The sequence below is a fragment of the Lissotriton vulgaris genome, chromosome 3_1 (assembly GCF_964263255.1).
Source record: "Lissotriton vulgaris chromosome 3_1, aLisVul1.2, whole genome shotgun sequence".
In the NCBI taxonomy this organism is placed as follows: Eukaryota; Metazoa; Chordata; class Amphibia; order Caudata; family Salamandridae; genus Lissotriton; species Lissotriton vulgaris.
In genome coordinates this window covers 376052119-376077245 of record NC_141689.1, presented here as the reverse complement: position 1 = coordinate 376077245, position 25127 = coordinate 376052119, and the positions used below count along the sequence as shown (strand labels likewise).

General features: G+C 46.3%; 1 protein-coding gene across 1 annotated transcript in view; it reads left to right on the top strand.

Annotated features, from left to right (window-relative positions):
• The window catches only part of CCL28 (C-C motif chemokine ligand 28), a 43131-nt gene extending 21677 nt beyond the window's left edge, over window positions 1-21454 (top strand). Inside the window, exon 3 of the mRNA XM_086962938.1 lies at window positions 20646-21454. Coding sequence (XP_086819064.1) covers window positions 20646-20835 — 190 coding nt within the window. The 3' untranslated portion in view covers window positions 20836-21454. The remainder of the gene's footprint in view (window positions 1-20645) is intronic.
• The last annotated feature ends 3673 nt before the right edge of the window (window positions 21455-25127 follow it).

The window sequence follows — 25127 nt, the reverse complement described above, 5'->3', positions numbered from 1 at the left end:
CTCAGGCATCTGCTCTAACTCCACCCAGGGGAGCTGACCCTAATACAAAACGCAACATCATTTGAGACGCCCCTTGTGAGACGCCCCTCACGTGGTGTCTCTCCTGGCTTTTTCCATGATGTTTCTTCTTTTGGGCCTCGTGCGTTAGCGTTGACCTTGCTTCTCAGACTCTTCTCCGGCCCGCCGATACCCCCTAAAACATTCCTGAACCCTCCTCCGTGTCTGCATCGCTCTTATGGACAAAACTCTATTCATCCAATTATTAATTGGATCCCCCTCACGATTGCAGACAGACATCCGTGGCTGAATCTTCATTCTCATAGACTTCTAACAGAAGCTTGCAACATTTTCCCCTGACACAGTTCGGCCTGTACCAGTACGTGCAAATCAAAAATCCTTTCATCATTTCAGGCCTACAACCCTTTCGCAAGTTAACTAGAATAACATGTTAGCTTTTTCTCTTGGCATAATAAAACACATCTATGGAATATAAATCTAATGAATAAACATGTCAGTGTAACATTAGTGCAATCCATGTATATGAAAAGCAATCCTCGTTTCTGAACCCTTCTGGCCTAGCCATAAGGGCCATTCTCTTCCATGCCTTGCAGCATGATTTCTCTTATTAGCAGCTACATAACATGGATCCTGATTAAACACTTCTAATAAGAGTATATGTTTTCACACATGTTGCATTAGTTCCACTTCTATATGAAATCTCTAAGTTAACTACACATTTCAAGGTACATATGAATATATTTTCAGCACTCATAGCATTTCTTTTTATGAATTGTGCTTACTACTAGCGATTATAGTGCACTCATACATTTTGTTCAGTTTGCGCTCTCTCAGTACTGTAATCAAACATTGGCAAAATCGAAATTTTAAAACTTTGTGTGGTGTCACTCTTTACTTGCACTGTAAACTGCTTTTAAAATACTGCCAACGACTTCTTGTAGCACACAGCGGTGCATACGCTGTTGTGCTTTCCTCAATTACAAAGCGGCCGCCATTAGAGCAGGCGCGCTCGCCGGACACGCCCACTAGAGGCCACGCCCCCTCGCCCTACAAATGTGCATGCACAGGAAGCGCAGCGGACGAGCGCAGCGGGAGCGCCGTTTGCGCGCCGAAGGCGCGCCTAAGGCAAGCCCGTCTGTGCCCGTCCGTGCCACGGCCGGGCCCAGGGCCGGTCACGCTGCCCAACCTACGGTACGTACAAATCAATTACTTACCTATACCCGAGCTGATCTACTCGCACTAAACCACAATAAAAATCACTGTCTTAACATTGTCAATGCCGAGACATGGTTAGGACCCACATGCTGCCACCATTGCAGAACTCTCCTCACCCAGGAAAAACAGTCACTTAACATGAACAACGCAACCTCGCTTCGAGGAGCCTTGATCAATGCGAGGTCCATTTGCAAAAATGGGGAGCACATTCTTGACCTCATTACGGAGAACGACATTGACATACTCTTCATAACCGAAACATGGCTGAAACCATGGTGCAACCCGATCATAGCCCAAACTGTCCCCCAAGGATACCTCATTCAGAGGATCGACAGACAAGAACTCAGAGGAGGTGGCCTAGCCATCATCCATCGAGATTCACTAAAATGTACTACCATCGAACTCTCAGACGTAAAAGGGGCAGAAAGTATGGGTTTCTGCATCCAACTAAATGAGGAAAATACCTTCGCGGGAGCCCTCATCTACCGCCCCCCAGGACCCCAAAACGGCTTCTTCGAAAGTTTCAAAGATGCTCTCAGCACTTTAACCCTAAAATACGCAAATTTCACAGTTCTGGGTGACCTAAATTTCCACCTAGACAAACCCAACGACCCCAATACCATATGGCTCAAGGACTTAACCAATATCCTAGGTCTGGAAATACTGACCAAAATGCCCACGCACAAAGCAGGCCACATACTAGACTGCATTTGCACCAATACCAAAACCCTAACGGTCGAAAACCCGCTGATCCAAACATGGACCGACCACTGGTTAATTCCGTTCAATCTAACCACCAACAAGAAAATGTCTAATACCGCCAACCTAAAAATCGAAGTCCCAATGCAAAAAGACTGGAAAAAGCTTGCCAGCTCACCAAATTTCCTGCTCACTGCAGAGAAATCTAAACCATCGCTATCTGGAGACACAGAATCCGACTACAAAATATTTTGCAACTGGATCTCTGAGTGCTGCGGTCCGGCCAACTCAGAGAAAGTAAGAAAAAAACAGAATAGAAAATCCGCACCCTGGTTCTCCCCCGAGCTAAAAATCAAACGTACAGAGATCGGAGCTCTCGAAAAGAAATGGCGCCAAAACTATTATCCAAAGGAAGCCCTTGCCTACAGAATCGCTAGGAAACTATATCACTCTATGATAAAAAAACGCCAAAAAAGACCATTTCCTTCAAAGAATCAATCGGTCCAACAATAATCAGAAACAGATCTTTAAAATTGTTGATGAGTTCATGAACCCCAGAATCCTCCGGCAAGAAATACCACCCTCACTGGCTCTCTGTAACGATATAGCTGACTATTTCGAACAGAAAATACTTAAACTTACCACAGACTTCCCGGACCCTCCTGAACCCCCCCCTACGACGCAACGCGACCATCCGACAACAAACCCCAGCTGAAAAATTTTACTCACATCAGTCTCGACGAATCCCGACAAGCAATTCTCTCCAGCAAATCAGGCTCCCCGTTTGACCCATGCCCCCCAATGCTGCTCCACACTCTGGTGGACACGGTAAATCCAGCCATAAATTCCATCATAAACTCCTCTTTGGCCACTGCATCCATTCCGGCTGAATGGAAGCTCGCTGCAGTCAAACCTCTGCAGAAAAAACCCCTTCCTGACCCCACTACGCTCTCCAACCTTCGCCCCATCTCGTTGCTCCCACTACTGTTTAAACTGACCGAAGCTGCAGTAAATAAACAGTTGACTAAACACCTAGAGAAAAACCACCTATTTCATCCTAACCAGGCTGGTTTCAGGGCCAAACACTCCACGGAGTCAGCCCTCCTACATACTGTAGAGACCCTCAAGATGGCACTGGACCAAGGGAAAAAGGCCGTCCTGATCCTGCTCGACCTGTCGGCGGCCTTTGACACGGTCTCACACCCCGTGTTGATAGGCCGCCTGACAGAGTCAGGGCTAGCAGGAACCTCCCTCGAATGGCTTAAAAACTTCCTAAGCCATAGGAGGCAAGTCACCATGCTAGGAAACTACTGCTCGGATGAAAAAACCATAAAAACAGGGGTACCACAAGGCTCAAGCCTAAGCCCGGTTTTGTTCAACCTTTATATGACCCCCCTGATTGAACTCATCACATCCTTTAACATCAGCACAATATCTTACGCTGACGACACCCAGCTCATCCTAGTACTGGATAACAACTCTTCCAAAGCGGAGGAAAATTTAAGAAACTGTCTGACGGCAACCTTTGAATGGATGCGAACGCACCACCTTAAATGTAATTCAGGTAAAACTGAAATCCTCCCTTTTGGCCAAAACAACCTTTTCTCCCCCACCAATTGGTGGCCCCAAGACGCCGAAATTCCACCAAACACCATCACGTCGGCCCGCAACCTTGGGATAAGGTTTGATGAAGCCTTATCCTTTAAGCAACAAGCAGGTACAGTGGCAGGGTCCTGCTTCAATATCATCAAAGGTCTTAGAAGGTTCTTCGACCTCCTTCCCTTAACAGCTAGAAAGACTGTGGCAGTAGCCCTCATCACATCCCGCTTAGACTACTGCAACAGCATCTATGCAGGCTCAAACAGAGCCGTCCTGCACAAGCTGCAGATGGTTCAAAACGCCGCCGCCCGCCTGGTGCTAAGACTACCCAGGAAATCATCTGCCTCAAAAGCACTCAAAACCCTGCACTGGTTACCCATCCACAAAAGAGTGCTTTTTAAAATCCTGCTCATCACGTTCAGAGCCTACCACCAGTCGGGACCGACATACCTGTCCCAAAGGTTTAGAAGATACACTCCCTCACGGTCACTCAGATCATCCAACCTAAACCTACTCGCAGTTCCCAAATTTAGACTAACCACAAAAGGTGGAAAATCCATCGGAGTACTTGGAGCCAAAGCCTGGAACAAGCTCCCACCACAAATGCGCTTGATCCATTCCGAAAAACTGTTTCGCAAAACGCTCAAAACATGGATCTTCAAATCCGAAGACTCACTCTGCTTGGCGTTAATCTAACCCCTCACTTTATTCATAGACCAGGATCTATGAATATGATCTACCTTAAGCAGCATCCCCCCTTCTTCTTTTTCGGGACAGTGATGTCTAGCGCCAAGATGCTCCCTGGAGTGTAAGTGCGCTCTATAAAAGCCTATTCACATTCACATTCTTCAATTGCCATGCATCTATGAATATCAAATAACATTGCCTTCAATTGTCATGTATCTATGAAGTTATACTTACAGAAATGAGGTACCTCGCTGCATAAAATACTACACTATCGAACATTTTGAGATTGCAAATCTATTTGACTTGGATTAAGAACAGTTTTTGTGTTTGACTCCAAAGCCCTTTTGACTCCAAAGCCCTTTGCCTCAGACGAAAGTACAACCAGGCGCGGTTCGTCCATTGGGGCGTGGGGGCGTAGCCCCCCCTGCCCGAAGCCGCCCGCAGCTCCCTCAGCGTTTTTGAGTTAAGACTGTGACAATCATGTCAATGAATCAAAATGACATCAGACCGCCCTGCCTGGCGGTCTGGCGTCATGTTGATTGATTGACATGATTGTACAGGCGGCAACACAAGTGCGCATGAGGGGGGACGGAGGGTGAATTTTTACCCGTGCCCACTCATGCGCACTTGTGTTTTTGCGACGTTGCACATGCCCATTAGGAGCCCTAATGGGCGTGCTGCAGGCGAGAAGGTACCTGTGCCCCTGGAGCCAGGATTGGCCAGGGGCGCTGTGAGCCTGTGACGTGTGGGGAGCAGAGCCCAGAGGTGGCGCAGACCGGGACCGGCAGAAAGGTAAGAGTGTGTGTTTCTCTTTTATTTTAAAGTGTTTGGTGCGAGCGTACGTGTTTGCATGAATGTTTGGTGGAGAATGGATGTGTTTGTGTGTATGCGTGTGTGAATACATTTCTTTGAGTGTTGTGTACGTGGGTCAGGGGGGGGTCGCCGCCGGCCCGAGTGGCCTGGGGCCCGCACTCGCAAATCAGTTTGCGCCTCACCACTTTAAAATGTCACCAGCCGCCCCTGAGTACAACCACATCAATATTGATTTTAATTAACTCAGGCGATTATGGTAGACATCAGTGTTATCATGTCCTGTGCAACCACAGTGTCAGCCATCTATAACTGTAGGCAAATATCCTGCATTCCACTGATCCTGCAAGCGCTCTTCTAGTACCATGAGGTGATCCATGGACCTGGGGCCTTACACTGCATTGCTAAACCAGTCTTCAGTGCCGTAGCCGTAGCATTTAACATTAAATGCATTTTAATAACAGAGAAAACAATTTATTTATTTACTATTTAGTCGTTTTATATAGCGCTGGCAAGACCCGAGGATATCAGAGCGCTTTACTTCAGAACCTGTTAACATCAAAGTAATGAGGATATTTATAAAAAAGAAGTAGAATCATACCAAACCAATGGTTGGGCATGAGGGAGGTAAAGTATGCAAGGAGAGCAAGAGGTAGAGCTAATGACACATTGGGCGATTGATGACCCGCTAGTTGAAGTGCTGGTTGAGGAGGAGATCCTTTAGCTGTCTCTTGAAGCTCAAAAAAGAGGGGTTCGTCCTGATATGTATTGGTATTGAGTTCCAGATTTTAGGGTTGTTGCTCGAGAAGGAGCGTGGCAGTGTTTTTTGTTTGTGAGCTTTAGGCAAGATGGGGAGTAGGGTGTTTGGGCTTCTGTGGTTTCTCGTCTGATCTGACTTTTTGAGTTTAGAGGCAAGCTAAGTTGGTTTTCCAGTGTGAAGTGCTTTGTGGGTAAGGCACACAGTACTGAAGCGGCAACAAGCTTCAATCAGGAACCCTTTCACTTTTTTCAGGGCCGGAGAGATGTGGTCAAATTTTTTGATTCCTGTGACCATCCTGGCTGCTGCGTTGAAAATGGTTCTAAGGAGTGCTAGGTGGAATTTGGCAGTACCTGTGAGGGTGGCGTAGTCCAATCTAGACAGCACCAGTGCTTGCGTGGCTGAGTGAAAAAGATAAATCGGCGGGGGGTAGGATTCTTCGCACAGTTCTTTATATTCTCTGTCAGGGTCAGTTTGAGGCCCAGAGAGATTCCTACAGCATTGACAGAATCATCACCTAGCGTTAGAATGCAGTTAAGGGCGTCTATGGAGTATATCCATTCTTGCATTGGGGGGTTGCTCTGTCTTTGAAATTAACAGAATTTCTGTCTTATCTTGGATGAGTTTAAGGTGGTTGCGAGATAGCCAGTGTTGGATATCTTTGACAGTGGCATTTAACCGGTGTATGCTTTATGGTAAGGAGATCTCTATGTAGAGCTGAGTGTCATATGTGTGAAGACGGAAGGGGATTTTTGCTTGGTTGAGGATCGCTGTGAGTGGTCCATGTGAATACTGAACAGTGTGGTTGAGAGGATAAAACCTTTGGGGGACACCCAGGTTATTGCAGTTGTATCAGAGGTTTGATTGCATATTTTTTGTTGTTGGGAGCCCTTTGGTAGAAAAGATGCGATGGTCCATCCAGTCCGCACAGATCCGTTTTTGAAGGGAATCCAGCACCTCAGATCTTTGCCAAGATATTTGCCTTCTCCACCGATCAGATTAAGCTAGCGCCAGGACACCTAACGGTAACAGTGAGCTTTCTAAATCTATCACATTAACATTAACCGTGTTGTAGGCAGCTGATACGTCTAGAAGTATGAGTAGGCAGCAACAGTCTGTATCCAGTAATTTGTGTAGGTCTTCTACTATGTTCAAAATGGCTGTTTCCGTGCTGCATCCTTTTCTGAAACCCGATTGGTGTGGGTCCAGGAGATTGTTGTTTTTTTATTTTATTTCAAATCTTTTTTATTTTCGAAAAAGATCACACACCACAGGACCAGTAGGTACACAGCGTTAAGCCTACAACCCTATCCCGGGCCGGCCTCGTGTTTGGATAGTACATGCAATTCGCTAATACTCTATGTAAGAGGTGAAATGATACACAGCGTTACGCCTACAACCCACAAGGGGCCGGCCGCGTTCTGTAATGCAGATAATAGCATAGTCAGGTCCTGTGTGGAGGGTAGACCCCTAGTGTCCACCCTTGCAATAGACGGGCAACGTGCCCGGCTTCAACAGTCGACCCAACAGGGCCCAGGAACCCACAGAGCAGTGGAGAAAGAGAAAGAAAAGGATAGACGATAAGAAATGGGTGAAGGAGAAGAGAAGGGACAGTACAGGGAGAGCAAGAACAGTGTGCACCACTGATGAGAGAGCAGGGCATGAAGGCCAACCCTATGTCGGCCATGGTGGGATCACAATGCAGGAGAGCGGCTATGGAATCAATCTGCTTGGGTCCGAAGGAATAACAGCATCCATGAAAAGGTGCAGCATTCTCAATTTGGTGGGCATATGGCGGGCATGCTCAACCGTGCATAGGTATTTAATTAAAGGGTGCCAAACAGCCTTAAAGCATGTGTCGCGTGCCTGCAATTGCGCTCTGAAGAGCTCCATAGTGGCAACATGCCATAAACGCACAAACCAGGCAGCGATTAGAGGGGCCTCTGGTTTTTTCCAATACAGAGCAATAAGCTGCTTGGCTGCTCCTAACATTTGAAGCGCCAAAATCCAATAGCTCCTGGTGAGCGCCTTCAGGCCAGCAGGTTTAATGCTTAGCAAGACCACACTGGGGACCTCAGGCAAAGTGAACCCCAGCACCCTCCTGATGTGGCTAAGGGCCTCTTTCCAGAGTATAGTCTGCAACAGGTAGGCCCACCAGATGTGAATGAAGTCCCCCGTCGCAGATCGGCATCTCCAGCACAAGGGGGAGGATGAGGGGAACATCTTGTGGAGGCGTTGGGACGTGTAGTACCACTGAGTCATGAGCTTATAAGAATTTTTCCGTTGCGGAATGCTACAGTACACTTTGGGAATTTCTCGCCACAGCTTGCTCCACTGCATGGGAGAAATATCTGTGTCCGACATTTCCTGTCATCGGCGTTGATAGAGGTGGGAAGGCGGTGTCTGTGGATATTGCAAAATCTGGTAGATTCGGGATATAAGCCCCTTTGACTCAATAGGATGCCGGGCTAGGCTCTCAAAGGGAGTGAAGGCCCGCGTAGGTGCCTGATGTATGTCCTCCGCAGACACCCAGTGCCTCAGCTGGGCATATTGTAGCCCTGCCATCGACGGGACTTGGAACTCTTCCCTACATTGAGCAAAGGATGTAAGCGCACCCGCCTCGAACAGGTCCGTTATCACCCGGCAGTCCCCTTGCGACCCTTTGGCAAATGTCCGCGTGTGATATGCCTGTGGGAAGGATCAATCAATCACTGCATTTGTAAAGCACGCTACATACCCGTGAGGGTCACAAGGCGCTGGGTGGGGGGAGCTACTGATCGAAGAGCCAGGCCTTGAGGAGTTTTGTGAAGGCCAGTAGGTCCTTAGTCTGTCGTAGGCTGGTGGGGAGAGCGTTCCAGGTCTTGGTAGGAGAAGGATCTGCCGCCGGTGGTGGTTTTCCGGATACGAGGAACTGTGGCGAGGGCGAGGTTAGCTGAGCGGAGGCTTTGGGTGGGGGTGTGGAAGTTGAGTCGGTTGTTGAGGTATGTAGGTCCGGTGTTGTGTAGGTCTTTGTGTGCGTGGATAAGGAGTTTGCAGGTGATACTCTTGTTGACGGGGAGCCAGTGCAGGCCTCTCAGGAGGGGTGTGATGTGGCTGCGTCGGGGGACGTTGAGGACCAGTTGTGCCGAGGTGTTCTGGATTCGTTGTGGTCGTTTCAGGAGCTTGGTTGTTGTTCCTGAGTAGAGGGCGTTCCCATAGTCGAGTCTGCTGGTGACGAGGGCCTGGGTGACAGTCTTTCTCGTGTTGGGAGGGATCCATTTGAAGATCCTGCAGAGCATGTGGAGGGTGTTGAAGCAGAATGCGGAGAGGGCTTCTTCTTGCCTGGTCATAGAGAGGGTGGAGCTGAGGATGACCCCCAGGTTGCGTGCGTGGTCTGTGGGTTCCGGGGCTGTGCCTAGCGATGTGGGCCACCAAGAGTCGTCCCAGGCTGATGAGGTGGGGCCGAGAATGAGGACCTCCGTCTTGTCTGAGTTCAGCTTCAGTCTGCTGTCCTTCATCCAGTCGGATACGGCCTTCATTCCTCTGTGGAGGTTGGCTTTGGCGGTGTGGGGGTCTTCTGTGAGGGATATGATCAGCTGGGTGTCATTGGCGTAGGAGATGATGTTGAGCTTATGTTGTCATGCGACGTGGGCGAGCAGTGCCATGTAGATATTGAACAGCGTCGGGCTGAGGGAGGATCCCTGTGGAACGCCGCAGATGATCTCGGTGGATTTCGAGCGGAAGGGTGGGAGGCGGATGCTCTGGGTTCTGCCGGAGAGGAAGAATGTGGTCCAGGCCAGGGCCTTCTCTTGAATTCCGGCGTCATGGAGGCGGGCTGATAGGGTGCGGTGGCAGACTGTGTCGAAGGCTGCTGATAGGTCCAGGAGGATGAGGGCGGCCGTTTCTCCTTTGTCCATCAGGATCCTGATGTCGTCAGTGACGGCGATGAGGGCTGTCTCGGTGCTGTGGTTGCTGCGAAAACCGGATTGGGAAGGGTCCAGGATGTTGTTGTCTTCGAGGTAGCGGGTTAGCTGTTTGTTGACAATCTTCTCTGTTACTTTTGCCATGAACTGGAGCAGGGAAAGGGGCCTGAAGTTCTTGAGGTCCTTAGGGTCCACCTTGGGCTTCTTCAGAAGGGCGTTGATCTCGGTGTGCTTCCAGCTTTCCGGGAAGGTTGCTGTTTCGAAGGAGATGTTGATTGCTTTCTGGAGGTGGGGGGCAATGGTTGTGCTGGCTTTGTTGAAGACGTGGTGAGGGCAGGGGTCAGATGGGGATCCGGAGTGGATGGAGTTCATGGTTTTGATGGTGTCTTCGTCGCTGACATTGGACCAGGCGGTCAGGCGGCTGGTTCGGGTGGTGGTCGCAGGGGTGGAGGGCTCGGTGGTGGGTGCAGGGGTGTCAGAGTTGAAGCTGTCATGGATGTCGGTGATCTTGCGGTGAAAGAAGGTGGCCAGGGAGTTCCACAAGTCTTGTGATGGTGGGATGTCGTTGGTGTTGGAGCTGGGGTTGGAGAGTTCTTTCACGATGCTGAAGAGCTCTTTGGTGTTGTGTGCGTTGTTGTCTGAGTGGTCCTTGAACGCAGTCCTCTTGGTGGCCCTGATGAGTTGGTGGTGTCTGCGGGTGGCGCTCTTGTGGGCTGTGCGGCTGTCAGGTGTTTGGTCGTGGAGCCATTTCTTCTCCAGCTTCCAACAGGTGTGCTTGGAGATCCGGAGGTCTTCGGTGAACCAGGCGGCTTTCTTGTTGGTGTGGTTGGTTGTGGAGGTTTCAAGAGGGGCGAGGGTGTTGGCGCAGTCATTGATCCACTGTTTGAGGTTGGTCGCAGCGGTGTCTGGGTCAGTGGGGTTGGCGGGTGGTCTCAGGGCGAGAGTGGCAGTCAGTTGGTCCTTGGTGACCTTGCTCCAGCAGCGGTGTGACAGCTGTTGGGTGCGGTGGTGTGTGGTGGGTTTCCTGAAGGTGAAGTGGATGCATCTGTAGTGGGTCCAGTGGAGTTCGGGGGTGTGGTTGAAGGATACGTGGGGGCTTGTGGAGAAGATGGGGTCCAGCGCGTGTCCAACGGCGTGGGTGGGTGTCGTCACGAGCTGTTTGAGTCCGAGGTTGGCGAGGTTGTCGATCAGGGTGGTGGAGTTGGCATCGTTGTTGTTCTCGAGGTGGAAGTTCAGGTCCCAGAGGAGGATGTAGTCCGTGGAGGCGCGGGCGTGGATGCTGACGAGGTCGGCGATGGTGTCGCTGAACTGTGGCCGTGGTCCGGGAGGTCTGTAGACGAGTGTTCCTCTGAGGGTGGTGTTGGGGTCAGTGTGGATCTGGAAGTGCATGTGTTCGGCAGTGGTGAGGGTGTCGTCGGTGTTGGTCGAGACTCTGAGGGTGTCCTTGTGGATGATGGCAATTCCCCCTCCCACTCTGTTGGTGCGGTCTCTGCGGGAGATCTTGTAGCCCTGTGGGATGGCTATGGCGATGTCTGGTGCTGAGGTGGCGTTCAGCCAGGTCTCCGTCAGAAAGGCGACGTCGGGGCGGTGGAGTCTAGGAGGTCCCAGAGTTCGATGGCGTGCTTGCTGGCGGAGCGGGTGTTGAGGAGGATGCAGCCGAGGTGGTTGGGTTCTCTGGTTGGTTGTTTGGTGGGCTGGATGCTGGTGAATCTGCAGTCGGGGTGTGTGACAAAGGAAAGTTTGTGAGGCCTCTGCATACGGCTACTTTATCCCAAATGTCCTGGACCGTTTTTGTGGGTATCGCAACATAGGCGCTCTTAGAGCGCGACGCCCGGTGATGCCAGGCAAGATCCCAGATAGTTCGCCCCGTCACGGCCCGGTCCATGTGGAGCCATCCCTTCTCACTCTCTGTTGCCATCCACTCCAATAGGCACCGAAGATGTGCAGCCCAATAATAGTGCACTAAGTTCGGACATGCCAGTCCCCCCCTATCCCTTGGCGCCATCAGGAGCTTCTGCGAAAACCGGGGCCGCTGCCCGCCCAAAATAAAGTTTGTGAGGTCGCGCTGGAGGCTGCGTATACAATGTAACGAAATGGGCATGGGGGGGCATTGGAAAAGATATAAGATTTTGGGAAGGACCCACATCTTGATGGCGTTGAGTCGGCCCAGCCACAATAGCATCAGGGGCCGCCACCACCTCAGGTCCTCAAGTACTGACCTGTGACAGTCTCTCCAATTAGCTTGCGTCCACGTGTCAAGAGAGGGAGTCACTTGGAGGCCGAGGTACCTAATGGGGTGGAAGGCCCATTGGTATGGGACCAGGCTCTCCAGGAGGGAGATGTCTTCTTGTGGGATGGTAAGGTTGAGAGCCCAGGATTTACTATGATTAATTTTGAGGCCAAAGGCTCGTTCAAAAAGGCACAGCGCTGTATGGAGGGCCGGAAGGGACTCCCGGGGACGCGTTAAGGAGAGAATAAGATCATCCGCAAACAACGCCACCTTATTCTCACGTCCCCCCATGCGGATGCCATGGATATCGGGCGCCTGACGTATCATCTCTGCTAGTGGTTCCACCACAAGGGCAAATAACAAAGGTGAGAGGGGGCACCCTTGCCTGGTACCCGTACAAATGGTGAACGGCTCCGTGAGCCGGCCGTTGACCCGAATCCTAGCCTGTGGGGCAAGGTATGGTGCCATGATATGGGTGAGCATGCTCTGGCCTAATCCAATTTTACATAAAACCACTCATAGGAAAGTCCAATACACTCGATCAATGCCTTCTCCGCATCCACGAAAGAAGGCAAGCCGGGATCCCCCAGTGATGCGCCTTTCCTAGTAAATGCGCTATTTTGCGTACATTATCCGCCCCCTGCCTATTGCGGATGAAGCCAACCTGGTCTGGATCCACCATGCCCGGCATATAGGGGTCCAGATGCTTTGCCAAGAGTTTGGTGTAAATTTTGAGGTCGGTGTTTAGCAGGCCAATGGGGCGATACGATGCACACTGTGTGGGGTCCTTCCTGGCTTCAAAATCAATGCTATCTCCGCCATACCCATATCCGGAGACGGTCCCTCAGTGTCAGTAAAGGAGTTATACAGCCATAAAAGTTGTGGCCAAAGCTGGGACTGGAACATGCGACAGAAAGATAGGGGCAGACCATCCGGTCCCGGAGTCTACCCAAGGGGAAGATCCCTCATAGCTACTATTACCTCTTCTTGGGTGATGGGGCCTTACAGGGTCTTAGCGTAGTGCGGGTGCTGCATCCCCCCCGTGTAATTATTCAGAACGTCTGCCACCACCTCGAGGGACGGCGGTTCCTTCTGATATAGTGCAGAGTAGTAGGTCTGAAACGCCTCGCGCTTGTCCCTCTCCAAGAAGAGCTTCGTCCCGTCCGGACGCTGGACAGTCGCTATATGAGCTATGCCCGTAAACTCCTCGCAAGTAGCGTGCCCACCTTGTCCCCTCGCTCATAGTACTTCTGCTTCAAGGCCAGCAGTGATTTTTCTGCTTTGTTAGTGCGTAAAAGTTGGAGCTGCCCTCTAAGGTTGGCAAGGCGCCTCCTAAACGCTAACGAGGGGCCACCCTGATCCCTTCGCTCCTCTAATTTTATGTCTTTTGCCAGACTATCCACCAAGACCCGAGCCTCGCACGCCCTGGCAATCGAAAGAGTGGTTATATGACATTGCAGTGTTGCTTGAAGGCGTCCCACACCACAGGGAAGGGTGTCTCCGGGAGATCGTTAGTAGCGAAGTAGGAATCAATGGCAGTTCTGATGCTGTCTACATCTGCCGGGTCTCGGAGAATACCTGGTGGCAAGCGCCACCTCGATTCGCGGGTTGAGGAAGCGGTCGGGTCTTGAATGAGTAGCTCGAAATGCGCATGATCTGAGGGCGAGATATCAGACATGGAGGCCCCCAACATATCGCTTAGTAGGGCGTGGGAAACAAATAAATCATCAATCCGGGAGTATGAGCGATGGGCGTGGGAATAGAACGAGAAGTCCTTCAAGTCCGATAGCGTCACGCGTCAAACAGCCCTAATTCCTTTATTTGAGTACGCAATGCGGAGGACATGGCCCCGGCACCACTGAACACGGCATCGCTACGGTCCACTGTCGGGTCTCAGACTAAGGTAAAATCCCCCCCTAGGATCAGCAAGGGGTCTCCTCACGGGACATGTTCTTTCAGAGGTGACTGGAGATACCGATCCTGCATCTGGTTGGGTGCATACACATTACACAGAGTGAGGGTGCACCGTCCAATCGCCACACTCACCCTAAGAAAGGGCCCATCCCTGCTCCTGAAGGGCCCGGTCCCCCCACCTGATGCCAGCCCTGCACAGTATTGCCACACCTGCTGTCTTAGTGTCTGCCGCCGCCCAAAATTGGAAGGGATATCTGGCATGAGCCATGCGTCCTATGTCAGCCTGCAAAAGGTGGGGTTCCTGCAAAAATATGATGTCTGGACTCTATTGCAGGAGATATCACCATGTCTGGCGCCGCTTATTGGGGGAATTCAGGCCCTTGACATTAAGCGTTAAAACCTTTAAAGGCCTGGGTATGTTTGCTGTCATAATATGAGCCAGTCAGAACCCTCCCACGCCTCCCCCCTCCAGTCCTTTTGCAGCACAGCCCTCAGGGAAAGCCCCCCACCCCACTCCATACTGAGTGACGCTGCCGCATCTCCCCCAACCCAACGCACACTAAGGAAAGAAAAGGGAAAGAGAGAGGAAGCAATGGAAAGCAAAGTGCGGAGAGGCAGAGAAAAGAGAAGGAAAGAAGAAGAGAGAGAGGGATGGAAGCTAGTATGAGACAAGAAGAGAGAGAAGAGATCAAAAGGACAAGAAGCGACCAAACCGGCCACAAAACATTGTACAACTATAACGGCCAACAGGACCACACTTCTCTGGCCCACATACAAGGCATCCTACACCCAAGGGTTTGGATACACTCAGGGATGTCACTCCCTTAAGGACAGTCCGGGGTATGTCCGCAGTAGCATCGCAGGTCTACCAACAGGGAACTCCCGCCACACCCCACCCTCCCAACCAGGAGCCGGGGCATAGTGTGAGACATGATGCAGAGCACTCCCAGCGGGTAGAGGCGAACTTGCTGGAAAAGAGGGTAATCTGTTATTTAATGGGCAGCCACTCCTCTGGTCACGGAGTCGAGGGACCTAATGTGCTCTATGATGTCTTGTTTGGCCTGGGAAAATGCAAAAACAACAGTTGATGGACAGAATGCAGAAAAATATCGTACATTCACCCCAGTACAGAGATCTGGGCCTAAATCCATCGTTTTTTTGCACTCCACACCACCCCAGTTCAGACATGGCCATATGCAAATCAGCCTTGACCCAGTGCCTCATGGGAACAGTCCAGCCCGAACTGCCAAGCCATGTCTTTCCTGGACCGGAATCAAGCATCCTAGGACCGTTTTCTGGCCATCAGCCGTCTTCAGCCAGGATAGCTTGACTCCTGTGGCGTGGAGAGCATGGGACTCACGTCTGAGCATACCCATCCCACTCGCTGTGACCAATGCAAAAACAACAGTTGATGGACAGAATGCATGACACGTCTTACTGCATCTCCAGTCAGCGAGATTGTTGTTTTTGATGTGTTGGTTGAGTTCATATCTCTCTGGAGTTTTGGCTAGGATTGGGAGATTGGAAACTGTTCTGAAGTTATTGTGGTCGTTTTGGTCAGTTTCTGGGTTTTTAAGCAATAGTTTAACTTGACTGAGTTTGAGATAGTATGGCATCACACCAGTCGGCAGGGAGCTGTTTATAATCTTAGTCCAGTGGGGTGTTAGGGCATGGTTGAGTCAGGGAGTGGTCTGCAAGGAGGGAGGAAGGTTTAGATGTAGCCAGTAAGCAGACCTGTCTGCCTCGGAGAGTGGATTGAAAGCCTTCCAACTATTAGGGTTTGTGTAGGGTCCTTGGATTAAAGTGCACTCGTTGTCTTGTCTCGTTGCTGGAGTGTTGCTGGAGTGTCCGTGGATTGTGGGGGGTTGTTATCTTCATTTCTGGGCACTGGATGACTGGTTGTGATAATCAAAGGAGAGCTCGATTTTCGTGACGTTATCATAGAAGAAGTCAGTGAATTTGTCACACCGATTTTTAAGGCTGGCTTGTCGGTTTGATGTGTGATGATGCTGATTAATTCTTTTGGGTGGTTTTTGGCCGAATCTAGAGCGTTGCAGAAGAAGGAGGATTTTTCATTGATGATATGTTTTTTATATTTTCTACGTTCCCTCCTGAGTTGGCCTAGGTGGGTTGTGGATGGATTTGTTCACCAGAGTCTTTCAGCTGCTCTTCTCTGTCTTCTTTCAGTATTGAGGTCTTTACTGAACCATGATCTCGAGTGAATGTTTCTCACCTTTTTCAGTTTCAGAGGGGCTACTTGTTCCAGGATGGAGGACATTGTTGAGTTGTAGTGGGTGGTGAGTTCAGTTGTTGAGTTGTTGGGAGGATCTCTGACAAGGGGGCTAGTAGTGACACCATTCTTTCTTCACAGACCAGTAGAGGAATTTGTCTTATGTTTCTCGTAAACGTAAACATCCAATCAAGGAGGTTTCTTAGTACATATTAAGACTTAGCCATTCCTGACAAAGTCATAGCCGAAATGATTGATGATCGAATACCACTATTTACTACACTTCTAGTTGTTCATTTTGTCCTTCAAGGTCCAGCTTTTTACGCATTCTCCAATTAATATTGATCAGCAAATATTATCATGTATCTTGATTGTTATTTTTTGTTTAGAAATGCAATGTTGACCAATGTTTTAAAGGTAATCACACTTGCCTTTATAACATTTTATGTGTAGATATTGTGACCGGTTATACCGTTTGGCTCCCATACCATGTCTTCTATAAGCTAGTACACTCTCTCAGTGTTACTGTATTAATACAGTCTTGCGCCACATTCCCCTATATATAACACCATTGACCCTTAACAATTAAACTTGTCATACCATAATTACTAACCTATGCCTAAAACTCCAGTGCTACTTTACTACCTAGGCATTCTGGGTTTACTAGCTGGGTCCATGCATGGCCAGATAAAGCCGGACAGGTCCTGTTGACTAGTCACGCCTTCCTCTGCCTGGCACAGATGTAGGAAGCTGCTGACAGGCCTTCCTACCTGTTAGTCAACTGACAGGGCTTGCACACTTCTGTCATTCTATGGAGAATGGGGAAAACATGCATGTTCTCGTGCCTGAAGACAGCTCCCTAATACTACTAGATTTCCACCTGACGTCTTCATCAAAACCTGCAATTAAGTAAGGAGACATAAGGATACTGACTACATGATGTCTGATTCTTCCTGGCCATCTTGTACAGGACTGGAAATACAACAATTATGGTTTGTAGACACTGCTCTAAATTTGTCTTAGATCAGTTGTGAGCAGTGCTTTCAGTGGCTTACTTCTACTTTTCTTTAATTCATGAATTACTCTAACGCTTATGTGTCATTTATACAAGAAATTCAAACCCCCAGTTATTTTTATTACCCTTCAAATTATGACATCAAACGCATATCTCCACTTTGGCTTAAAAAATCAGACACATTGGGCAGTTTTCTCTTATCTGCAACCAGCAAACAAAAAAGACCGGACACCATATTGCATTGCACAGTCCGAGTATGTCCACCCAAGTAGCAGAAAGAGGTGCTGTCTTCAGCATGCATAGATGCCAACATTCAGAGCTTTAGAGCTCAAACCATCATTCCTTGTTTCTCTGAAGATTCCTCGCTGACCCCCATGAAGGTACTACAGTCACTCACCTGTCTTTGGGTCGGGGTCAGAAAGCCCAAAGAACCCATTGGATGCTAACCTGCCCCACTTTTAGTACACATTACTGGTCTCTTTTCCACATTAAGGCACTGTGGGGAAGATTTACAAGAAAGTGAAGCATTTGTAGAGATGAGTCACTCACCACCCTGAGAAACCCTTGTGCCACCGTGGATGTGCCGTATTTACAATACGATGCACCATGGAGCAAGGATTGACAGATGCATGAGAAATTCTGATGCATCTGCTGGCGCAAAAGTCATGCTTTGCTGCAGTTGTGTCGCAAGCACGACACAACTCCAGCAATCCATGGGGAGACCTATCCTCATTGTGCTGCAACACTCCCTACACCTGCTGCAAGCAGGTGCAAGGTTTTGACGCAGTGGTGTCCTAGAAGTAGCGCAGTGAATTTTTGTACATTTCACTGCGTCACTTCTACGATACCTTTTGTGTGGGAAAGTCCACCCTGCATGCATTATACCTCATGGAGGTATAATGTGACACAGGTCTTTACAACATGGCGCATCTCCCTAGATGCATCATGTTGTAAATGGGCCACATTTTTACGATGAAGATGCGTCACACAAAGTGACGCAACTGCGGCGTAAAATTGACGCAAGATCTGCCCCAGAGTTTTTTTGTCATGTAGTGGGTGTTGCAGTTAATTTTCTGACCTCCATGTCATGCTTGATACAGGAATCATGGCCTTTATTGTGTACCTCCTGCCTGAGGTCTGGACTCAGGTGGTTCTGCCAACCATTTATCCTCTTTTTTGATCTGTGCCCATCATCTGCCTTATGGTCTAATATGATATTGTTACAGTTCCACAGACCTGAGGAGCGATAGTAGCACCACGTTTCAATCTCACCTGACTTCAGTTGTGGAGTCTGACCGCCACTTATCACATCAGGACTCTGGGATTTGCACTGTGACCCGTGGCTCACACCTCAATTCTATTACATGACACTTCCCCTCCACACTTCACTGATACTATCTGACATGTACCCCAATCCCCTCTGCACACTTCTATGCCACAAATGCAAGACCCCATGGTACTAGTAACACACCCAGTAAACCACAATACCATGTATATATTTTCATTGTGATTTAGTGATATGCGTACATTAGAAATCATATCAATATTGCAACCATCAATAATACTTTTAATGCAGGAACCTGTACACACCTCCTCCCACTTATGCGGCTTTACTCTGTACACTCACATATGTACAAGCAGTTTCCTGGTTGTCGTTGTAACTTGCTCTCTTTTGCAATTGCCAGTATTACCGCCTTTCCTGCCAAAGAATACACCTGATCTCCGTGCTCTCAGCAAAACTTTCCACTCCCTCCTCCTGGACAGGGAAGGTCTTGCTGATTTTATTTCTATGTAGAGCAGACACTGTCATCAGTAAACACATATTTAGCTTGCCAGGGAGAACCACACGAAACACCCACAATCCATTTATTTTTCTGGTTTGCTGGCAGAGCGAGTTAGGGTGTCTTCTCCAGCCCAACTGCACTCCACACCGCTCGATATTAAAAAGTTGTTGGTCAAAGAAGTCAAAAAGTCATATGGTCTTGTTAAAGTTGTCTTAATTAATCCTTTATTTTCATAAGTTTCCAAATACAAAATACCAGCCAACGCATTTCGTTCATAGGAAAGAACTTCTTCAGGGCATAAAATCACGGTCCTGGGAGAGTCAATGTACGCTTCGGAAGTTGATGGCAACTTCCGAAGCAGATGGCTCACTACTTTCTTTGCCTTGAGACTCACCACATACTGGCCCTTATCAAGGAGACCCACATAGCCCAAATTGCACACATACATTGACTCTCCCAGGACCGTGATTTTATGCCCTGAAGAAGAATTTGTTCTTATGAACGAAACGCGTTGGTTGGTATTTTGTATTTGGACACTTATGAAAATAAAGGATTGATTCAGACAACTTTAACATGACCATATGACTTATTGACCTATTTGACCAACAACCTTTTAATATCGAGCGGTGCACCACTCCACAAGCTTGGGTTCATCCATTATCTGCATAGCAATTGGCACCGAATTACGGCAGGTGCTGGAGTAGCTTGTGCCCACTCAACCGAATTGACTACTGAAACAAACACGAAGGGAACACATCAGGGGAGTGCGGTCATAGCGTCGGCCGTTGTCCGCAACCATACCTTGCACTCCACAGGTGGATTGAGAAAATCGCAAATTTAACTTGTTTTCCAATTCAAGAAGTTTTTTTTTGCTCCTCTCTAACTGCGCCTACAAGCCACAATCTTACAGAAGTCTACTGGTCTCCCCCTCTCTATCCAGCTTTCCCCCTCTGATTACTTTCCATAGACACTTGCCCAAATCCATCATTTGTCTTCCAGACAGAATTCATGTGGCAGAATTCCTGTTCAATTTTATCTTCTTCAACACTCACCAGACCAACAAAAAAATGAGTAATACATTAATTTAATTATTATAGAGCAGTAATTTATCCTGTTTCCTGATCAGTGCCTTTCACGTTTATCTTTGCTGTCCCTCAGTCATAGAAGCAAATACAGCGCCACTGAACATTACCAATATACCTAGGTAACAATAAAAACCAAATAGCTCACAACTGACCGCGGCGCCTGGTCACAATTCACTTACCCCAAATATTCCAGGAGTCGTGTGAGAATAGTAATTAAATGAATAAAGGAATGTTAGGATGAAAGGAATACAGAAAGACAAATACATACGCGCACTCACACATATATTTGTTTTTACAGTTTTAAAGAAAAAATTATACAGTTTCTTACAGGCCAAATATCCTGTGGACATGATTGCAGGCCACCCATATCACCTGGATCTAGCCATCCATTCTACTGATGTGTCTCCCCCCACTGCCCTATCAGGTGCTGGAAGCCTTATGAACGGGTGAATTACTACTATGCATGCTGGATGATTGGGAGGACAGATTCCTCCTGAATGCGTAGATGAGACACATTTCTCATATAAATGAGTCCTTTACATATTCTAATTTGTTGGTGAATTACAAAAAACTATTAGAACAGAGGATTTATGGCGCCATCTATTGCCGGTACTCGCTCAGATGAAGCAATACAGTTGATCCAATGGAACGGTTACCAGAATGATATATGGTTGATAACACTGTATTTTGTATTTCACAGGCTACACACAAAGTACAAAATTCTGTGTGCAAACCCAAACAACAAAAATGTCAAGAGATGGATGAAAAAGAAATGCAGTGATGACAAGATAAATAATCACAGCACTTCGAAGAATGGTAAAAAGAAAAGAAAGAATGAAAGAAAAGTAAAATGTGTTGGAAAGAAAAGAAGAAGTTGCTGTAGGCAGTAGGACTGCTGGTCATGAACAATCTCTGGGACAAGACGTGTTTGTCGCACAAATAATAGGCCTGCGAAAGGCCATTAAACATTTTGACCATTACTGAAAAGACATGGGTGAAAACAATCTACCACGTTCATAAATTGGTCAGCACAAACAGCTGTGGGATTCCATTTGTATAGTGTTCCAAATATATAGATTTTTTTTATTTTTTTTTATTTTTTTTATTGCTTTCAGGTTGCAAACATATACAAATTAACTCGATTACATTTTACATGTATAAGAAATACCATAAAATAAAACGAAACACGACAGCAAAGCAATCCAACAAAGGTTAAGCAAATGAATATTTTAAGTAATTTCCTCATGGATCCATTGTTGTACCGGAGCCCAAATTTTCATCCCTAATTGTTTCTTCTTCCTTCCTTTAGTTGCATACATAGCTGATTCAAAGTTAAATTTTGCTAGTAAGCGGGCCCTCCACATAGAGAACGATGGTGGAACTGGGCTGATCCATTCCTGGGTGATGCATGCCCGATATTCAGATAACATAATAAAGATCAAGTGTTGTTGTTCGCTTACTGAAGTGTCTATTGATAGTCCAAATAAAATCAATTCTGGTGTAAAAGTTATTGTTCTCCCTGTGATTCTTTCAATGAAAAGTTGTATTTGTAGAATAATAGCATGAGAAAAACATATGCATTGAATCTGCTCCCATCTGTGTACACCGATTGCACATTATACCAGCAGTACCCCCCCCATTTCATAATTTTTGCTGGGGTATGATAAAGATCAAACATAGCCATATAGTGCTGGGTTCTTGATCGTCCTGTAATTAGAATAGTATTAGCTATTTTAATTGATTCCTTTAACATCAAGTCATTTACACACAATTTCTCCTCCCATCTATGTTGAATCGCAGAGAGATCATCTGGGAGAAAAGTTATAAGAAGGTTATAAAAATAACCTATTTTTCTTTTAACAAACATACTCTCTATCATCAAAATCAGTTTTAACCCTTGGTAATCATTGAGCGTCGACGAGTTTAAAAAGCTAAATATCTGTAGGTATTTAAAGTAGTCTTGAGGAGGAATTCTAAATTTCTGTTGTAGTTCAGAGAAGGATGATATAGTGTTAGAATTGGCCGAATATAAATCACTCAGATAGTATATACAACTATTATTCCACCTTTTCATCACCGCATCTCTGAATATGGGAGGAAAGCAATGTGGAGAATTTAAGGGAGTATATCTTGTAATCTTTGGAATCCCCACCAATTTTTTAATAACTCTCCATGCTTTAAAAGCTGCCGATATAATCTTAAATTTTGTTTTTTTGTAGTAGCTTGGTTCTATTATTCTTAGAAATTGATTATTAGTATCCAATCCTAGAACTAATTCATAAATCGAAGGGGAATGTGCATATGAGATGGGAGTTTTTTTCCCACAATTAGGGGCGATATACATGAAAATATTGTAGCCAGATAATAAAATAAAAAGTGTGGAACAGCCATCCACCTCTATCCCTTGGTAGTATCATTTTTTTTATAAGCTCTTCTAATACCTTTGTACCCCCATAGAAATCTTCCTGTCATTCTTTCAAGTTGTTTAAAGTATTCAAGCGGGAATTCCAAAGGAATTGTTCTAAATAAATATATAAATTTTGGCAAAATCAACATTTTTAACACATTGTTCCTGCCATGTAGTGATAAATGCAAATGGTCTATTCTCTCCAAAGTTGAGTTGGCCTTCCTCAGAATCTGGTCAAAATTAAGATCAGGAATCTTTGATATAGGAGTAGTTAATTTAATCCCCAAGTATGTTGCTTCAGAGACTATATTATTAAGGGGCGGTGGATTTTGACCCACATAAATTATTTGCGTTTTAGATAAATTCAATTTGTATCCTGAAAAGGAGCCAAAATTTGTTGCCAGTTCTTCGATTCTAGGGAACGCCCTCTCAATATCACTGGTAAGTACCACTAGATCATCTGCATAGGCGAGGGCTCTGTAATTGATACCACCCACTGCCACCGGAGCAATGTGTTCGTCTTGATTTAATTGGTTAAGAAAGATATCAATGTAGATAGCAAAAAGGAGAGGGGAGGATTGGCATCCTTGACGTGTTCCACGTTGGATAGGAAATAAAGCTGATTTCGTAGCTCCAATTTTAACTGATGACATTGGATTTTTATACAAAGCTTTAAAAGCGGTTACAATCCCCGGACCAAAACCCTTTATAATTAGCAGCTCCCAGAGATAGGGCCATGCCACCCTATCGAATGCTTTTTCGGCATCCAATATGGTGATCCCCATTGATGTTTTAGTACCCTCAGCCCAGTCCATAATAGCGACAACCCTCCGTACATGATCTGCTGTATCCCTATTTGGGATAAACCCATGTTGCCAGCGGGATACAATTGTTGCTATTATTTTTGACAATCTTGTTGCTAATATTTTTTAGTATATCTTGCTGTCTGTATTTATTAAAGATATTGGTCTGTATGACGCGGGGTTTAGTGGATCCTTATCTTTTTTGAGAAATGTCATTATTAGTGACTGGGCCCAGGAGTCCGGTGGAAAACCTCTCTGTGCCTCAAGGAAGGTAATGAGTATGTCTTGTTTTATAACATTTCTAAAAACCCTGTAGAATTCCAATGGAATACCATCAGGTCCCGTGGCTTTTCCTAATGCTAGCGATGTTAATGCATTTTCAGTTTCCTCCCAAGAAATTACTGTTTCTAGGGCTAACTTTTGGTCATAAGACAAGAGTGGTAGGGCATTAGCTCTGGCAAAATTCATACATTGTGGTGACGAATAACAGTCATCATTATATTTATATAGTTTTTGATAAAATTGTCGAAAAGTTTCAAGGATCGCATCAGGATTATTATGTATTTGTCCCATTTCGTCTTTAATTGCATCTATTGTGTTATATACTTCTTTTTGTCTAGTTCTTTTAACCAAAATTTTCCCTGCATTCTCAGCCATCTCGTACAATTGAGATCTATGGATTGCTATTATTCCCGCCAATTTTGAGGCAAAAGATTCATATAAAGCAGCTTTATGAATTGCTAGATTCGTTTCAATGTCTACAGTTGATTGTTTTTGAATAATAGCAATTGATAATTTTTTCCCCCATAATAGGACATTTTTATAGCCTTGATCTACCCTTTCTCGTATTATTTTTTGTTTTTTGATGACATACGATAGTGACTCCCCTCTGATCCCCGCTTTAAAAGCATCCCATATATTTTGAACCAAGGCCGTTCCTCTATTTATATCAAAAAATTCTTTTATCCACTTTGCCATCATATCTAAATACTCGGGGTCCACTAAAAGTTTTCTATCAAACGTCCAGGTCCTAACCTGAGGAGTCGATAAGTTAGTTCTAATTTCGATTACTATTGGATTATGATCCGAAATTATTCGCGGATAGAGATCAAATTTAGTGTCACATAATAATATTTTTTTAATAAAAAAGTAGTCAAGGCGTACAGATTTTTTATGGGGAAAAGAAAAAAATGTAAATCCGGGTATTGAGAGATTTTTTTCATGAGCAACATCAAATAAACCGTGATCCATTATCAAAGTATGTAAAGATTTTTTTTTGCCCCTTGGTAATGTAAGATGTTACATACATTCCTCTTAAGGTCTACATGGAGGTTGAGATCCCCACAAAATATTAATGATGGAGCCCAATTAGCTAATTCTAGATTTAACAAGTTCAACATATTTGGGTCATCTAAATTTGGGGCGTATACGGAACAGATAGTCCAGATTTTACTATCAATCTTTAACTCTACTATTGCCCATCTCCCATGTTGATCAGCCTTATTGCGAATAGGGATCCCAAAACCTTTTCTGACTAGGATTGCCACTCCTTTCGTCGTTGTACCTTGTGAAGTACAAACTAACAATTTCATCCCCAACTCATCATACATTTTTCTATCATTCCATATAATATGTGACTCTTGTATACATAAAATATCCAATTTCATGGTCTGTATAATCTGTGCAGCAACTCCCCTCTTTTTTCTATTATTTATCCCACATATGTTACAAGAACAAATTCGTAATTTTTCCATTTAACAAATATATTTTTTCCATTCCACCTACCAAGCATAGCCTATATATGATACTTGTGAGAACATAGATTGCACAGTTCATCTCATATCTCCCTGTGTGTCTCAGAGCTTTAGAAAATTTTAAACAGCAAGAAAATACAAAAAGAAAAGAAGATTTCAATATATACATCCTTAAGTAGTTTCTGATTTATAGATTTTGTCATACTTAAAAAAACAAG